At 40.0% G+C, this 20,347-nt stretch overlaps 1 protein-coding gene across 3 annotated transcripts in view; it reads right to left on the bottom strand.

The window, feature by feature from the left end:
• Positions 1-20,347, bottom strand: part of REELD1 (reeler domain containing 1) — a 171,400-nt gene that overhangs the window by 114,940 nt on the left and 36,113 nt on the right. For all 3 annotated transcript variants that reach the window (XM_069234317.1, XM_069234308.1, XM_069234326.1), the window contains 2 exons: positions 19,044-19,263; positions 2,374-2,596 (listed from right to left, as the gene is read on the bottom strand). In XM_069234317.1, coding sequence (XP_069090418.1) covers positions 2,374-2,596; positions 19,044-19,263 — 443 coding nt within the window. The remainder of the gene's footprint in view (positions 1-2,373; positions 2,597-19,043; positions 19,264-20,347) is intronic.

Raw genomic sequence — 20,347 nt, 5'->3', positions numbered from 1 at the left:
GCCAGTAGGTGTTTTACAAATATATATATATATATATATATATATATATATATATATATATATATATATATATATATATATATATATGGCTTCTCCCCATCAACAGAAGACGCCAAGACTTACTCAATGTGGTGTGCTATTGTGCAATTTTAATGAATCGTTGCTGTGGCACAAAGAAACAAACCATCGCGTTTTAGTCTCTTGACCTTGATCACGGGATGAAAATATGAAAGGGCGTGTGCTCAGCTGGGAAGTAAAAGGTGCCATATGTCTCTTTGGGCTGCAATGCATAGGAGACTATATACATATATATACAGGATTTCGCCTGTAACCAGGACAACATTCTTCTTTCTCTAAGGGTCTTCACAGAGAAGGTACGGCATATCTTACAATCTTTTTCCTGATGAACAGGATGTAAGCAATACAAACAGTCCTTATGTGGATCATCCACATGCAGCCTCTTCTTGCCACAGGTCTTACAAGGGCGGAAAAGGCCTTTTCTAGACAAATCAGACATTTTCTGACGAAAATTTTGTCTTGAGAGGAAAAAACTGAGTAGGGCTCAGGGAGACTCCCTTCACACGACGTGCGGTAGAAAATCTGAAGGAGTGAACCTGTTCTAGAGGGTGCTGGAGCCTGACTGGTCGTGAGTCGAGTTTGGTTATTTTTTTGCAAAAGGACATGGATATATATATATATATATATATATATATATATATATATATATATATATATATATATGTGTGTGTGTTTACATATATATGTGTGTGTGTGTGTATATATATATATATATATATATATATATATATATATATATTTGTATAGTGATGCATCAAACAAACCTTTTCTTATTACAGTTTTTCGGCTGGTGGCAGGACAAGGACAAAAGTGGCAGCAAGTGTGGCAGTGGCCTAACCTTGATAATCATTGATCACAAGATGCAACTTCTGTAAAGAGTGAAATTAGCTTCAAGCACATCTTTTCCTCAAATTTGTATTGATAGGATTTTCTTTGATGCCCACAGAGGTGTAAAGGAAGTTTGGGAGTCATTGTTTTTACCAGAAAGACTCAGGTGTTTCCTATGATTTTCCTGATGAAGACCTAAATTGATGCATAATTAGCACTTTTTTTATGATGAGCTGAAATGTCGATAGAATATAAGATCATGCCTGTATTTAATTTTAAAGCTGGACAAATAATCATGTGGATTATTATATCAATCTGAGAGACATTACAATTGATATGTGGTCAGGTAAATTGAAAAAAAAAACATTGAAAAGTGTCAGCTATCTATTTTCATTGCTTACACACCTCTACACACTGTGCCAGCGCTCCTTGTAAATGTAATATACACAAAGCACCCTATTCTATTATATTGTGGAACCACTTGGTATGATAATACGTACTTGCGAAATGAAAGAAGAGAATTTCTCAGTTGTGTGTGTTTTTTAAATTATCTTCAAGAGGAAGGAGATTATTTAACCACTTATGTTGAATTAATAATATGTTCATTAGTGAATCCTACAGCGTCCCCCATAGTTTTTTTAGTTTTGTATTGTGCCCTTATGCAAGGGCAGCATTGCAATAGCAGAGATTGCAGTTAAAGTGAAGAAAATTGTATTTTTAAACAAAGCACATATGGCAGGGGTGACTGAATACTTTTTAAAAGGCTTCAGATGATATCAGAAGAAAAAAGCCAAGGGTCTCCACAAGCTAGCCAATGGGAATATGATTTATCACTAAGATAAAATGCATAGGGGTTCCATCCATCCTCAGGAAATCTACCTATCAGGTGGTTACCTCCATCCGACCAACAGGTCCATCCTGTAGGACAACTACTGTCTCAAAAGCAGACTTGAAATTTAATTAGTCTTATGCCTCACTTTATCTGAAGAAATGGCTTTCAGAAAACAATATTACAGAAACCGGGTTGGCAAACATGACCACAGCAAAGGCATGCAACAGGGTCACATTTGCATTATGGTTCAGCTTAAGAAGTGGCAAGATGCTTAACTTGTGACCAGTGCAGAGACAGAATTACCATTTAGTGCACTTGAACACTGACCTCTCAAGACCTTTATACATTCTGCGGATACATCTAGGCAATACTCATCTCAGGTACACCCTTACTCAAACCATGGAACCTATAAAGTCTTCAGCCCCTTTCTGTTTCTTTCTGTTTCGGTCTGGCTTTCCTTAGCAAAACTGGGGGCCTATGACTCTTAATGTACGGGAGTCTCCTCATGGTCAGACGATTTGGGTAGGTTTGCCCTGTACAAATACCTTGTAGATACATACACATACTCTACTACAGCAGTATTATGCAAAATACAGTTATACTTGTGCAAAGTTTGCCAGTAATTGAATTCTTACCAGAATTTGATATCACCAATGGGTTTATCCGGTGCTCGCCATACGAACGAAAGATTCCTCTTCAAAGCCTTATCCGAATGAGTGACAGCATCACCATCCTTAAAGCAGCCTAGTTGTTTTGATCCCGGTGGTATATAAACAAAAGTTCCAGCAATGTGGTCATTCGACACCGTGCGAGCCTGTAGCAGAAAGCCCATGAAGTCGCGGGTACTTCGTACAGTTACTACAATAGAATCGATAGTCAAAGGCAAAGTTTAATCATTGTAAGTAAATGCAGCCAGACTCTAGGAATTGAGAATTCCCAATATAACCTGAAAAAAGGATTGCTTACCTTTTCAATACTCATAGGAAATTTGGTATGGTTTGTTCTGAAGGACAAAAAAATTATTGAATCTGTGCAACTGACTACAAAAGTCAAGCCCATGCCTACAAAACTATTGCTGAACATTGATTCTTTTATGAGCCGCAATGTATGTTCAACATCACTGTAAATAAGGGCGATCATTTGAGTTTCCAATTGAGTTGTTTTACGACATGAGATCCAATTTAAGCTTGGTGGCACCCATCTGCTTATGCTAATCCCTTTCTCTACTCATTGTAACCTACCCAATTTTGTGTGGCTGATGCTTCATAAGTATCCCTACACAGAGTTCAATCATTTCTCTTACCTCGAATATAATTTATCCTGATAGGTATGATTCAGCTTTATCTACATCTCCTTGTATTTATTTATTTTCATACATTGCTGTTTTAGTGGCCTTTATATATGAAGTGCAATGGAACCCAATTTACTGGACAGAGTTGAGAACTGGAAACATTCACCAACTTGGATAAAGTACTTTCAAGATGGAACTAATCACCAGATTTATCTGCCCCATGATACAATTAATTGCACTGCCTATCAGTCCCAATCCCTCCACCATCACTCACCTCCCAATTGTTAGGACACCTTTTTTGCTATTTACTAAACATTGTCCTTTAATCATCAGATGTCTTCTATGGTATAGTATAAGTGCTGGAGTGTTAGTAGTCCAAACACATTAAGCATTCATTTTGGTAAAAAACTTCTTCCAAACTTGATTAGAACATTAATGTTATGCAGATGGAATAATTTTGATAAGGTTTACACCAATATTTTCAAATGAACAGCTTCTAGACAGCCGACAGAAGTCTATCCGGCACTAGGAGAAGGTACTGTATCCCACTCTACTCTCCACCACTACTTCTTTTGCACGAGAATTACTGAAAATCCTAGGGTTTGATTCATAAAGGTAAACTTAGACATTGGGTCTAGACTTAGACCAAAAGTTTAAGTTTACAACTATCATTAGGTCTGCACTCAGGACGGATCTCCACCCCAAGTGCAGACCTAAAGATATTACTCCTAAATGCCCTTTGTGAATTTCCAAAGTCGTAAACTTAGAAGTTTGGTCTAAGTTTAGACCAAACGTCTCAGTTCACCTTCATGAATCGGGCCCATAGTCTTCAGAAAACATGCCCTTCATGCCTCAAGGTCTCATATTATGCATGACATACACTTCCATAATTCACAAAGGAAGGTGGCCTGGGATATGTCAATGAAAGAGTATGTTTAAGTGCTGAAAAGTTGAATAGGATGCATCATTTGAGGAGTTAGAAGTCTGCACACTGATGAAAATGTTGAATTTTTCAATGGTGTCTCAGCAGAAATGAGACATCACCACAGAAACATTTGAGTGTTAGTTCAATTTTAGGGGAAGCTAATGCAAATAAAAGAACACACCCATACATGAGTACACTTTCTAACAGGAGTGCTCATTTAAAACAAAGAACACATTGTAGTCTGTCTTGTACAGCTTTATTTTATAGCAAAGACAGCTTGCAAAGGAAGCAAAGATAGACAACTTCAATGCCACAACGTATTGCTGTACATTGATGGCCATAAGGAAAAGTAAACAATATAATGAACCTATTATAGTGGAAATAAAACACAAAAGAGTGCACAGGACAGCTACCCATTGACCTCCGGTAAGACTTACTAGGACCTTTGCTAATCAAGGGCAAGTTGAGGAATTAAAGCAGCATGTGATCTTTAAAAGTTTTGAGAAAATGCCAGGGCCAAGCGTCACTTCAATGGCTCTACTGATCACATAGAAAAATAGAGAGTGGGTAGGCAATGGATCATAGTATTCAGTATGGCAGAGGAAGAGGTGGTGGGGAGCTATCACATTCAGTACATGAATTCCAAGTGATAGTAGAGGATTATGTCAATGACCTAACATCACTACCTTCTCTTATGCCATCCTTTTCCATGTCAAGTATTTGCTCACTTCACAACCCTAACCTCTGTGTCTAGAAGACTGTAGAGTTTGACCCACTTTCAGAGCTTAGATAACCACCCCTGGGATTTTGGAACAGTTGTGGGTGCCCAGATGTTACGTTGGGTCGGCAATGAAAGGGCCTGCCTGTTGCTGGGACAAGGTCAACTACTATATACTTGTGTACTGTGTGCCTTACGGCATCCTTGCTCTACACAATTCCTGTCCCACGCCCCACTACAAGGACCAGTGCCATCACAGTGATCTTACAGGATAGCCAGTACAGATCCCTCTACAATGTTCGAACAACCACATGCACCTGTATGCTATCGTGGCACAGTCTGTGCAGGATGGGCTTTGTGTGGTACAGATGTTCACACTGTGTATCATTTCCAAAGCATGCTTAATGCGCTACGCTGGACTATGCACATATCAGACTTCAACTGATGCAAGAGGACACACCTTGCATGTGTATTCTCATTATCTTGATGCAAGACATAAGCAGCTTCATCTCTCAGTGCTCAACAGCAGCACTACAGCTGGAGGCTGGACACTACAGCAAAGTGTGTCTGCTTTGTGAATACTGACTCGCGAAATGTAAATAAACTGACTAACAGCACTGAGTCGCACACGTTAAAGGAACACTATTGAGTGTGTTCAATCAGTCGGACAGATACTTGTTCAGACTTCATGGAATAAGTAGAAAAAGACAGCATTCTCTGCCCAGAACTAGTGATTCTGCATTCCGGTTCCATACTGAGAACTAGGGGGAAGATTTCCAAAGATGTCAAGCAGAACAGTGTGGCAGCCAAAGTTGTTGCGCTGCACTGTGTGAAAAAGGGAGAGCAGGAAAGTGCCATATCTACTACAATATGCCACTGTGCTGCTGTCTTCCTGACACTAACACATGATCAGGCACCAGGAACATACCTTTGCCCAATAGTGCAACAGTGTCTGCGTTATGTCTAGCATATGTTTTGTTCTGGAATGGTACCCTTTCAGTATAAAATACTATACCTAGATAAACATCAAAAAGTTTCCCACATTGGATGTGTGCTGTAAAGTGCACCACACTTTCAAAGTCAGAAAACCTTGAAGAAATACATGCACTTCTGCAAGTTAACTGCAATCTCAAATAGGAGTTATTTTTTTGGTGCACAACCCTGACTACTATTGTTGGTAGATAAGGCTTTGCATTAAAAATAATGGGTGGTTGTATAGAAAGACCTACATATCACCCATGGAATGCCCCTCTGAACCCTCTGATGCCAAGGTGTGCCAAGCAGCACACATCACAGTTTTGAGTTACTTTCAGACAACTTTCCTGCAAAAGTAAATTCCAAATAAACATTTTGAATCAGTGTGCATCATATTTGTTGCGCTGCATTGTGCGAAAAGGAGAGAGCAGGAAAGTGCAATATCTACTACGATAACTGTGCTGCTGTCTTCCTAATACTAACACACGATCAGGCTGCCTAGCACCAGGAGCATACCTTTGCCCAATAGTGCAATGGTGTCTGCAGTATATCTAGCATCCGTTTTGTACTGGAATGGTACCCTTTCAGTATAAAATACTATACCTAGATAAACATCAAACCATTTCCCATATTGGATGTGTGCTGTAGAGTGCACCACACTTTCAAAGTCGGAAAACCTTGTATAAATAAATGCACTTCTCCAAGTTAACTGCAATCTCAAATAGGAGTTAATTTTTTGGTGCACAACCCTGCCTACTATTGTTGGTAGATAAGGCTTTGCATTAAAATAATGGGTGGTTGTATAGAAAAACCTACATACCACCCATGGAATGCCCCTCTGATCCCCCCTGATGCAAAGCTGTGCCAAGCAGCACACATCACTGTTTTGAGTTACTTTCAGGCAACTTTCCTGCAAAAGTAAATTCCAAATAAACACTTTGAATCAGTGTGCATCATATTTGTTGCGCTGCACTGTGTGAAAAGGAGAGAGCAGGAAAGTGCCATATCTACTACGATAACTGTGCTGCTATCTTCCTAATATTAACACACGATCAGGCTGCCTAGCACCAGGAGCATACCTTTGCCCAATAGTGCAATGGTGTCTGCAGTATATCTAGAATACGTTTTGTACTGGAATGGTACCCTTTCAGTATAAAATACTATACCTAGATAAACATCACAACATTTCCCACATTGGATGTGTTATGTAGAGTGCACCACACTTTCAAAGTCAGAAAACCTTGGAGAAATAAATGCACTTCTTCAAGTTAACTGCAATCTCAAATAGGAGTTATTTTCTTTTTTTTTGGTGCACAACCCTGTTTACTATTGTTAGTAGATATGGCTTTACACTAAAAACAATGGGTGGTTGCATGGAAAAACCTATATACCCCCCATGGAATTCCCCTCTGATCCCCTCTAATGCAAAAGTGTGCAAAGGAGCACACATCACTGTCTTGAGTTACTTTCAGGCAACTTTCATGCAAAAGTAAATTCCAAATAAACATTTTGCACCAGTGTGCATCATATTTGTGAAGCAAACCCAGTGCAAAATGTTAGTAAATTTGCCCCTCAAACTTTCTTTACACTATTTTATCTGTGTCTACACCTGGACCCAATTACCTATCTCGGACTCCTTCACCCCATGCTTTATCCTGTAGTGTTTCTTCAACAACGTCTGTCCTTCAATAGCCTTTTTCAATAATTGCTTCTAATCCACATCTACTATTCCTCCTCTCCTCCGCTACCCAAGATTTGCCCTGCCATCTGCAATCCTTTTACTCATGAGCTCAAACAGAACCTGCCTGAGGTGTCAACACTTATGTCGTAGTATTCTAGCCCATCTCCTTCAGAAATTTCCAATGCAAACCATTCTTAACTCCTTGCTGAATGGTCTCTTTTCCCATTTTATTCATCCTTCCCACTAGCCATTTCTACAAGCATTATACAAAGATGATCATTGATGGGTAATACTGTACTCTTGCAGAAAAATATTTATATGAATGGGGGAAATCGTACAACATTGCCTGTTATCATACATTTCAGTATTCCTTTACAAGAAAACAGTTTTTCCACAAATTGTCTGTATCATCCTCAAATGTTACCGCTTTCACAATTCAACCTGAACCCACTTAGAGCAATGATCTAGTACTATGATAGAGTAAAGATTCCTTCCCCTCTCAACTCATTGGTTCAATTCTACTCATTGCAATTTTGTTACACACTGTATTCAACACTATCTCCAATGGTAAATCTTTTCTTCAAAACGTTGCCACTAATTCTATGAAACATACAAACCCTCAATAAATCCTTTAAACAACATTTTAGCCTGACCACAAAGCATCTCCATTATCCTGTATTTTGTCCAAACTCTAGAACCTTCTTTCTCAACCCTAGAGTAGGTGTGGCACGTATCAATACATTTAAATTAGATACACTGAATACATTTCTTACTGGACAATATATTTTTCCACCACCCTAGTTCATCTTTCTGTTAAACACCTCATCAAGTCCTTCATGTCCACTTCCATTTAATCTACCCAATCCTTCTCTAACAGCTGAATATTGATTGATTTTTAAGGCCTCTTGTACATCTGTCTCAACCTCTCACTTTTCAGTATCTTCATAGCATTGCCTTAACATACACTGTACATTGGTTTTCCCATCTAAATTCTCCACAAAGATGTCAGGCTCTTTCAAATTCATAAGCCAACTTCAATACATAGACTGGCATTTACTGCACCATGTGTGGAGAATAAACTCGAGAAGGCCTGTGATCTGACTTTGTCTTATATGGAATTCCCCATAAATAAATGCTAACCCACTGGAACATGTCACAGCTTACCTTTCTAATACTGCATCACTCTTCAGGCTCCCTATGTAATACTACTGCTCTACTCTGAACATTTTCACATTCATAGTATAAATCAATCTTTGATTCACATCAAAACTCTGTAAAGCTGGCTCTACAAAGGGCTTTCGTCAGTATCTCAATGCACTGTGACAAAATATACTTTTAGTAGCCTTACCCTGCCACTAGAAGCATCATTACGACCCAATGAATTTGTTGTATTTGCAGGGATGGTTCTTTCCAGAAGAACCTAGAACCACCCAGGTAGGGGGTATGTTCTATATTCTATATTTCATCGTAGGCACATAGGTTTCAGCCACCGCGGGTAGCCCCTGCCAGAATGCCATCCTCCCTGGAACTGTAATCAATCCCCAGGCTTCACCCTGCACACAGACACACCATTCCGTGTATCATCATATTCTCACAACATCACATGCAACATTCTGCAGCATGCCAATCACCCTATGCATGCACAGACACACCTTGTCAACACAAACATTTACATCATTAATTTTTTGAGTTGTAGTCATGCTACATACACAAACTTCAAACAATTTTAAATTATTCCACCCCTCAGTTTACACTGATTACCAACTGAACTTAGTGTTGGATGCTGCCCAGAAATATTTTGGAATGTACACTAATTTTCAACAACCGTTGGAGTCACTTCTTTAACCTACATAAACATGCAATTTTCTATCAACATCATTATTTTAATTTCACAATGCAATCATCTCTTTTTTTTGCCATCTTTTTAAGCTCCACAAAAGAACCTATGCTGTTATATAGTCACTTTTCCACTGTGTAATCAGTTAGGAATTATGAATGTTCTGATGGGAAACATTTTGCGGGGAAAATGCTGTGGGGTACCTGAGCACAAAACTAGTTTGTTGTGGCATTAGCCATGATACAGTACACCTATCTTCCCCCTACAAGACATCTCTTTGTTGCTAGAGGAAGTAATTTGATTACCAAAATATAAAGGTACATTCTTTATTAAGAAAGAACTATAAATAGCATGGCACTAGACCTGTGTTCATCAAATTCTCAGGTATCAGAAATCTTCCATAGACCACAAGACTCAGGCCCTTATTATGAGCCTGGTGGTCCTGGGACCGCCAGACTCGGTGTGACGGTCGGACCGCCACCAAAGCAGCAGTTCGGCCTCCACGTTATGACAGTGGCAGAGGTGCCACAGTCCTACCGCTGGCACCGCCAGGTTGCCGCCGGTCGCCAGCCTGGCAGTGCCAGTGGCCTTAATCCAATGGGCAGAACTGCAAGCAGCGCTGCTGGGGATTACCAGTCCCCTCTCCGCTGGCTTTTGCATGGTGGTTCCACCGCCATGCAAAGGCTGGTGGAAACAGGGTGCTGGGGGCCCCCTGGGGGCCTTTGCACTTGGCATGGGCAGTGCAAGGGCCCCCATGGACAGCCCCGTCGCGCTTTTCACTGCTTGAATAACAGGCAGTGAAAAGCACGACGGGTGCTGTCACACCCAATGCACTGCAACATTGCTGCCGGTTCGATTATGAGCCGGCAACAATGTTTTGGGCGGAAAACCGGAGTAGCAGTTTTCCGGCCCAAAGAGTTATGAGCCAAACTCACAATGAGGGCCATAATCTTCACTAAGAACCTCTTTTAATTTCACTCTCTTCCTAACTTATTATTATCAGTGCTGGTCTCACAGCACACATTGTTTTGGTTTTCTAAAACCTTTGGTGCTGTTTGACGAATCTACTCAAAACTTTCTCATCAAATAGTGAAACTGGCTCAGTATTAGGAGCAGTGTCAAACATTTGGTATTTTTAAATATTTGTGTAGATAATATTTTAAGAGGTTTTCACATGTAGAGATTTCCTGTAGATTTGTCTATAGATATGTGTTACGTTGTAATTATAAATGTCTTATTTGGCTGGTGGGTTTTAATCAGGTATGTAAAGTTAGGGCCTCATTACGAGGCTGGCAGTCTTGAGACTGCCAGCCTTGCAGTGGCGGTCAGGACTGCCGGTGCTATGGTGGTCTGACCGCTATATTAAGACCCTGGCAGTCAGACCACCAGGGTTCCGCAGTCTCCACCAACATCGATGATCCCAACGGGTTTGATGGCGGGTGGAGGTCGCAATCAGCCAGAATGGTGCTGCATGCAGCACTGTCCTAGTGATTACAACCTCATTCTCCTCCAGCCTTATGAAAAGGTAGGCGGAGAACAGGTGCAGGGGAGCACAGGGGCCCTGCGCTGCCCATGCACTTGGCATGGGCAATGCAAGGGTCCCCCTGCCCAGCACCCTTGCAGTGTTCACTGCCTGAGGTGCAGACAGTGAACATTGCGAGGGTGCTAGTGCACCTGGCTGGCGCCAGCATTGCCGCCGGCTCGATTTCGAGCCAGAGACAATGCTGCTGCCAGTTTCTCGCTAGGCTGATGGGTGGAAATCTCGGTTTCCACCCATCAGCCTAGCGGGAAACTCGTAATGGGTCCGGCGGATGGTGGCCACTACAGCGGCAGGCACCTGTCGGGAGTTTGGTGGACAGGTGTTCCCGCCTGCCAAAACTCATAATTAGGCCCTTAGTGTTTAAATATATGTATTAGTATACATTGATTATACATTCATTATTAATTATATAGTATTGAAAAATTATGTTGGGATTAAAATAGTTAAGTGGTAAATTTATTAATTTACATATGATAATTACATTTGTTTTATTTACTTGCAAGTTCTCAGGATTTCTTGTGGCAATAGGTGGGTTGTGTTTTATTTTTTATATATTTTTATTCATTAACTTTTTATAATAATGTTTTTACAAATGATTTTGTACTGAATTTCATTAAAAATAGAATAAAGGTAATGGGTTTGTGTTGGGTTTTGACAGTTCAACTTTGAAATGTATTTGATATTAGAAAGTATTTTTTATTTTGATGTTGCTTTTCTACATTTTTTTCAATTTCAATTAATATATATGGATGATTGTAATATTTGCTCTTTTTAGTTGCAAATTATTTATGTTTTTTATTTATTTTATTTAGGTATACAAATTATGCATTCAGTTTAGATATTTTACGTTTTTGAAAATTATTTTATAAATATTTAATAATACTATAGTATTTAAAAAGTAATAAATTACGTTATTATATTTTAAGAAATAAACCTAAATGAAGTAGCATTCAGTGTCTGAAGAAATATGATCACATCGCTACACCCCGATGAAACACCATTGGCCCTGTTTGTATGCCCACACCATCATTAAAACCAAAGGCATTATTTACAAAGCCATCACAACTAGTACCCTGCTTATCTCTACAGACAAGAGCTCAATGTCTGGTGATTCTTGACGCATCTGCAGCCAGGACACCATCAGAGTGCAAGTTGGGGAGCGTAAAAAAAAAAAATAACAGGCCTTTTACAGCTAGGCAAGCAGATTCTGGAACGAAATCCCTATATCCATAAAGAACATTCCAATGCTTCTCCAATTTAGGAAACAGTTGAAGACTCACCTCTTTAAAGAACACTCCATCACAATGCATTAAATGTCCACAACTCAGCTTCCTATCTTATCACCCATAAACTTTAAGCTTGCCTTTGACCATGTACAGTGCTCTGATGCTTTTTGGCTAGGTTTGTACTAAAGAAATACAATATGTTTACATACAGACATACATAAATACATGCATATAGAACCAAATTAATATTTTTAAATTGTTAATAAAAGTTAATTTACGAATACTTAATCATATTTATAAGCAGATTTCATTTTCACTAATATATTAATTTATTTAAAGTTTTAAAACAGATTAAAAATATTTTTCTTGTTCATATAAAGAAAAGTACATCCTCCCAACGTATTGGTATTCTCATCTATATTTGTTTAACATCAGTTTGATTATTAAATGAGACCCTCATGTTTCCATGACCCGATTGATTTGTATTTCAATATGTTTGTAGGATTGGAGTTAGATCGGAAATCACACCCACTCAACATACTTTTTACATTCTTTATGTTTGAAAGAAAGGAGTTGCATTAGTAAATTGCACTCCAATGTTTGTGGAAGTGGAGTAAGAATAATTAATCTCTCCCAGTCCCGCCCTCCATCAATTAATGCATTGTATCCAATGTTTGCAATTCAGGAGTTACAATAGTGAATATAACTCACCCTCAGTTATATGCACCTTGGTGAAAATAAGTGGGACTAGAGTTAGAACAGATATCTGACATCAGCCCCTAGAAGATATGCACTTTCACCAGTGTTTGTAAGACTGTCCTTAGAGTAGTATATTTGACAATATGACAACCCCCAGCTCTCCCATTATATGGAGGAGGGCAAAAACTAAAGTTATATTATTTTCAGGCAGGATATGGATTGTATATATTTTGCTAAGAGTTGATGGCCACTGCTTAAATCTACCATTCATTAGCCAAATGTTACATTCTGTCAATACATGCATGTTTTTGTGGTGCAAAAATAATGATTCTTCTGCCACCATTAAGAGTGTCGTACAGAATAAATTCTACTTTTGTGTGTGTTTAGCAATGGTGTGGTTATATGTCAATGGGCCAGATGTACAACAGATTTGCGAGTTTCAAATCGGTTGCAAACCATTTGCGAATGCAAAAATGGCTGTAAATTTGCAAAAGGAAAATAGCAATGCAACCTATTTGTGACTCACAAAAAATAGCGACCACCATTTTGCAAGTCATGAAACATGACTCAATTCGGGGCTCCCTAATTGCAAGTCGCAAACGGCATGTACAAGTGAGTCTCAAAGTTGGATTAGTTGCTAAATGACCCGTTTGCACATGAAATTTAACACCAATTCCAAATAGGTGGTAACAGGGCCCAAGCTATTAAAACAGACCCAGAATGTTTCAGGGACTTTCACAATGGTTGCCCTGAACGTGATAGCAATGAGGATACGCATACTGGCTGTTCAGTAGAGGAGGCAGAGGCAGTAGAGGATATTCAGAGTCAGGATTACCATGTTTGATAAGACAGAGGAAGAGATAAATGAACAGTACAGGTTGAATTTCAATGTGATCTTGAAGCTAATAGCCACCTTAAAACAGCATCTTGAAAGCAGTACCCAGTGCAGCAATGCAATCCCCACCCCTGTCCAGGTGTTGTGCTCCCTCCACAATTGGCCAATGGTAGCTACCAAAATGTGATAGCAGTGGCCGGAGGGGTGTCGCAAAGCGTGCTTTTGTGTTTCATTCACAATTTCCTAGACGCCATGCTCCTCTAAATACATCAACACATTTACCTACCCAGGGATGAAATGGAAATGCAAAATTCGAAAATGCAATTTTACCAAATAGCCAGATTCCTACAGGTCACTGGATGCATAGACGGGACCCATGTGCTCATATTTCCCCCATCCTGTCTGGAATACATGATCAAGAACCACAAAAATACCCATTCCCTGAACATCCAAGTTGTGTGCAATGCACACAATATCATCACAGACATAGTTGCCAAATATCCAGGGAGCACCCAAGACTCCTACATGTTCAGACACAGTGGCACATACCAGCGACTAGAAGGGGATTATGATGAAAATTACCTACTATCTACTGAAATGTAATGTCAAAAAAATGTAAATGTATTTTCACATTCATTACTCCTTATATGATGTCTCACACTTATACTTGTTTTACTAGGTGACAGTGCAAATGGCTGAAGCCATGGAGCCTCACACTCTACCTGTCTCTCAACAACTCACATGAAATGTGCTACAACACAGCAAATAAGCGCAGCAGGTCTGTGATTGAGTGCACATCTGGCCTCCTCAAATTGTGCTTCAGGTTTCTTCACAAGAGTCGGGGTGCCTTGCAGTATGCGCCTGAGACTGCATGCAAGATTGTGACAACCTTTGTCATACTCCACAACATTGTCTGCTGCAGGAGAGGATAACTCATTGAGGTGACCTGATCAGACTCTGTGGATGACGACCCCGGCCAACCTGCCCAGCAGCCAATCGAGGAACGCAGAGCAGCCGCGGGGAGAAGGTGAAGGGACCATATAGCCAGACATTACTGTTCACAGTAAGACATCTCCATTAACACAATGGTCACACAAAATTACACAAGTATTTCAATGCTCAAAATATGCTCCCTTTACTGGCAGGGTTCACAAACACATTGATAGACAACCTGTCCATCAGACAAAACATAATTGCTTTGGTAGCACATGGTGTGCGGTTACATCACTTCAAACAAGAAAGAAACATAATAAAACACAATGCCAGACTGTCACTGTGCTCTCATTTTTTAGAGGTGCCTCCTGCATGGGAGGTTTTGCCATTTGTAGGTGCAGGTTGGTGGCTGCTACTCCTTCGCAGCAAATGGGCATCTGAGGTTGACGCATTACCGAGGCTTGATACCTCACCTCACTTTCTGGTGCCTCACCACTAATCCCACTGGCAATGTGGGCTGTTTGAATTGCCTCCATGGCTGCTGTGATCTGTGCCGGGCTCTATGACACATCACCACTTTAAATTTAATGGCCCATCCCGACCTGTAGGGCCATGGTGCGCTTGGAAAGTGTTGTAGTTGCCTGCACAAGCCTCCCTATGGCCCTTGTCATGGCCTCCAACCTGATGCCTCAGCCTCTCTCTGTGCGCCTTTGCAGGCTCCTGTTCCCAGCCAGCTCAGTGCACAGTTGGACAATCGCACCTGTAAGGGCATCTATTTTAGAGTCCAGGATGGCCTTGCTGTTACCCAACTGCTGGGCCAAGGTGTTAAATCACTGGGATAGTTTTTGGATAATTAATCATTTCTGTTTCTGCTACAGGTGCTGAACCTGCAGCATTGTCTCCTCCAACACGCCATACACCACCTGCTCATCGGATTGCACCTGGGGCTGAGATGTCTGCTTTGCCTACTGGTGCATATGTGCCTGTTGAGTGGCATGTTGCTGCCAGACCCTGGTGACTGGATTGTGGCTAGGAGTGATTGGCTGTTGAAAATTCTGCACCTTGCCTGTAGCTGGCTGTTGGGAACTGGATGCAGTACTAGCCTCTGCCCTTCCTCCATCTGGCCCTAGTCTTCTCCCTCAACTGCGGCCCATTTCTGTACTTCCACAGGTGTAAGGTATGTGGCAAACGGGGGATGAATAAAATGTACTTGTGAAATACTATGTCATTGGTCGTACAACATTCTTCAGCTAATGTCTGACAGTAACTGCACTGTTTATGTATATGACTCCATTTCCCATAATTTACCAGGTGTGATATTTTGATCATCTACATGGATCATCAGATACATCTGGATAAGGGTGTGTTGCATGCATGTAAACAACAGGTTTAGTGGCATAAATGTTGGCATAGTAGTAGTATTGCACTTATCTGGTGTTGATGGAGTGGCAGATGTGTCCAGAGACCCAAATCCAACCACTGCCTCAGGCTCAAGGATTGTCTCAACCATGGTCTCCGCTGTTGAGAGTGTGGCTACATTTGGAGGTCCACCTCCAGTTCATTGGGAGTCCCACAGGTGTGCTGCTACCCTATGTTTGGCCAGCGAGCGCAAGTCATACCAGCGCTTCTTGAGTTCCTCAATGAAACGGTCAGCCAATCCCAGGGCACTGAAGCTCTGCTGCATGTCCCTCCATATTTTTCTTTTTTCAGACTCAGGGACAGTCATGAAGGCATGACTGAATAGCTGGTCGTGATTGCTGCAGCATTCCTCCGTGAGGATTTCCAGTTCCCTCTCAGAGAACTTCAATTTCCTGTGTCTCTCCCTTGCTGTATTCTTAGACTGTCGGATGGCCATTGCAAAGTTTGGTTTGGATGTTGGATACTCAGTTGGTGTGTGCTACAGGACTATCCACTGCACTCTGGCTACTCCCCAGGCTTCTTTAGGGGCAGGACTTCCTGTCTTTGGGGTCCTTCCACTGTTTCAGAAAGCTAAAAGATATTTTTCAAACCACACAGTCGCAATTTGTGACCTGAGTCGCAATTTGCGCACGGATACCAACTCGCAAATAGGCATTTCGATATTTGTGATGCATCTCATTAGCAAGTCGCATTTTCAGCCCTGAACTTGTACATCATTAGATTTTACAAATTGGAAATTGTGAGTTGCTAAAAAGTGTAATATGCAACTCATAAAATCGGATGGTTGTACATGTGGCCCTATATTTGAGAATGTTTGGTGGTGCAAATGTAGCTTGTCTCTCAGCTCTCTTTCCTGATTATGATCCTCTTGAAATCTGATATAGAAGGCATGTGTCCTACAGCTCAATGTATGATTTTTGGCTACAGTCTTTTATTATTGTTCCAGTGGGTGCAGAGGAACTGGTGAATGCCTACTTTATGTCTTACATTGTATTTTCAACTTCAATTTCAATGAAGAAACCTCTTGTGCAACAATACGATTGTGCCACAGATGCCCTGCTTCTTGATAGCTGAATTAAATTAAACAATTTAATACACAGTAGGCTGCTATCCAGACCTTTTCTTTATTCATAGCTCATCAATCCTTTCCAGTTATTTATATCTTCCATATTGTTTTATAGAAAACCATATCCAGTTATGTCATTAATCTGAGTTATAATGATCACCGTTAATAGTAGATCAATATCCCTAATGCATTTCGGATTGCGTCCTTCATCAAGGAGTCAATACTCATTAATGTTCTATATCTGATAAGTCATCCAAAATCACCCACGGTTCACAGATGCAATGCGGTCTAAAAGGTTTGACCATGAAAAAAAGATACATAGAGCAAATACTAATTTTCAAGAATTGGCGATGATCTTTAATATTTTTCAGATTGTAGTTTCCTATTGTGGCACCATCATAACACTCATTCAGTCATGTTGTGAAAATTTCCAATGGGCATGTTCATTTGTTGTGCTTTATTTTGTATAGGTATATCTAGTATAAGTTAATAAGGGTTTTCCTTTCTGTGTTGTTGTGTAACTGCTTTGTTAGACATTAAAGAGTCTGTGAATGATACGATTTTGAAAAACCTATAGGGTGAGCCACTATCTTCTCTGTACTCTGGCAGCTGTTCATCACTGTACCCGTTTAGCACAGCTTCTATTTATACCATCACCAATTAGTTGACATTTTTTTTATTTGTTAATTGTTCTGCTTTTGAATGTGATTGTTTCATATTTTAGTTGTGATTTTTTTGTGGCTTTCCCTTATTAGGAAGACGCTAATTTTAAAATAATCTATGATTATAGGTTTGCTTGCATGATTTTTTAATATACATTATTTTTAGGGGGGTGTTGTACGTGAGTAGGTATATGTTTTAATTTGTATTCCTAATAATTCAACATTATTTTGGTAAACAATGCGTTTGTTGTTGATATTTTGGCTATTTCTGTAGTCGATGTTGTCAGAACTATATTTTGAATGTTTATATTTTTGCTGTTGATATTGTAATTTACATAAGATATTTAAAACATTGGTATGTGTTGGAAAATAGCCATCTCTGAAGAGTCACTCCAAACTTTTTGTCTTCTTCCTCCTCTTTTTCTGATATGTTTGTTGGCTTTAGGACTCTGGGCACTTTACCACTGCTAACCAGTGCTAAAGTGCATGTACTCGCTCCGTAAAGCATGGTAACATTGGTTCCTACCCAATTGGCATGTTTAATTTACTTGTAAGTCCTCAGTTAAGTGTGCTACATGTGTACAGGGTAAATGCTACTGATGGGCCAGCAGCACTGACTGTGCCACCCACATAAGTAGCACCTTAACCATGTCTCAGACCTGCCATTGCAGGGCTTATGTGTGCAGTTTACTGCCACTTCGACTTAGTATTTAAAACTACTTCCCAAGCATTAAACTCTTGATGTAGATTTACACACCTACATATACTTCTACACAATTGTAAATGTACGACTTTTTGGAATTAACAACCATTCTTGGTATACATCTGGAAACCTGCGCCAGTTGTAGTTGTCCAGCTTGCATTGCTGGAAATATGATGTGACACTTTCCATGGTATAGCTCCACATTGATGAAAGGCAGCTCGCTGTGCAAATGCACAAAATATTTCATATTTCTATATGACATAACATTTTACCTACATTGATAACCCGTTTTGTATACCCCAATGAAATTTTCAGGGCTGTCGTGTTCTCCTGCATACCATGGCGAGGGAGTTACTTCATCCATTTATTGGTGTAAATATCCAACCATATCCCACACAGGAAAAGGTAGGAAAGGAGTTTATGAATGGCAACACACTCACATGTTTGTGTGCATTCACAAACTCTCAAGGCAAACCACGCCTTCATTAAACCACTCAACACCCTCTGAATAAGGTTTACTACTGCGCAGTTTTTCACAATAGTGCTGTACATTTATAGAATGGTTAGGCCATTTACACCTCTTAAGGATCCTACTGAAAACACAAAACCTGTCATTTTTTGTGATAAATGTATGGTTTGTGAATCTTTTATGTGCAGAAAATCTATTAGCTTCATCAGCGCTGGTATTGCAGATTCACTGTTGTTGAGTTTCTTAGGTTCCCTAGAGACATTAGCAGTTGCATCTTCTTTAGCCATCTCAGGTCAATTTAAACTGGAAAAGCTAATGTTACTTACCGGGAACTCTATCGCCTGGAAGGTAGAAGGATCTATTGGTGTAGATAGTGACGTAGTTCTTTTTGGGATTCTGGGGCTGAGCTCGAATGTGCTTGGGTCTCATATCATTGCAGGCTGCCAGGCTTGCACCATGTGAAAAAGCAGCAGTGTACGATACAAGGCAAATGGTCATGCAGGCCCAGCCAATAAGAATAAGTTGGATTTTCATCCCTTCATCTCCCTAGTTTGATCAAAACAAAAAGACATTTTATTCCATATGCCAATCAATCAATAACATTAAGTTTCTTTCAGTTAATTAGTTTATAACAGCTACATAGGAAGGGCGGGCAGGCTATGAGCTGTTGGAATGCCAAACAATAATATCAATATAGACTGATGCAACGGATCTGCAAAAATAGCAAAATAAATAAACAGCCATCCAAATAGATAACACTTCTTTTCAATTAAAGTTCCAAACACAATATCAATAGCCACTACTACAGGGTTAAAATTCAGTTATTTCTAATATTTAAACCGTGTTTAATTTACGGTGACGTCTTGCAAAGAGCAGTTGCACAGCATGATTATTTGGTTACTAGCAAAAATAGACTGCTTATAGTATAACTTCTAAAAGAATAGTTGAAAACGTTGAAAATCAATGCTGAGTGCAAGGTTGTTTTGTATACAGAAAGAACATATTGAAGAAATCGCTACCTCATAAGAGTGAATATCATTTTAAGTATGTAGTAAGATTGAGCGGTTAATGAAGTCATCTATATTGCGACAATAATTGCACAAACTAATGCAACAAGTTGGATAACTCCACCATTGAGTGAATGATGACAAGATGAGGGTGCACAAATAAACACACAGCACCTAAGCCTGCTGAGATTCAATCTTATCTAGAAAATACCAGTGGCGGTGCCTTTGTTAGGGTGAATGAGCGTCGCTCACCTTGCTGTTGAACTGCAGGATGGAGAGGAGATAAGTATGTTTTTATTTTTTAATTTACTGTCTTATAATGAATGATACCACTGCATGTTACTGCTCCTCACTAGGAGACTGGAAGTAAGTTCTTTCTCTCTTGACCCAGTTCTCAAAAAGGGCTGTGGGTGTACCTACGAAGCTAACAGGTATTTACAGAAGGAAATGTCCTTGGCTCTGAGTTTTATATACTCCACAACTACCCCCGTCCCCAGATCCCTCCTCCAAAGAAAACGCTTTATATGTAAGGCAGAACTGGATTCTTTGAACACTATTCTGCTTTCAAATCTCTTAATAAAGCACCTCGGAATGGTTGCCCTTCCAACTATCATTACTGGTAA

The sequence above is a fragment of the Pleurodeles waltl genome, chromosome 1_2, assembly GCF_031143425.1.
Source record: "Pleurodeles waltl isolate 20211129_DDA chromosome 1_2, aPleWal1.hap1.20221129, whole genome shotgun sequence".
NCBI classification, from domain to species: domain Eukaryota; kingdom Metazoa; phylum Chordata; class Amphibia; order Caudata; family Salamandridae; genus Pleurodeles; species Pleurodeles waltl.
This window is presented reverse-complemented; position numbering and strand designations above follow the sequence as displayed.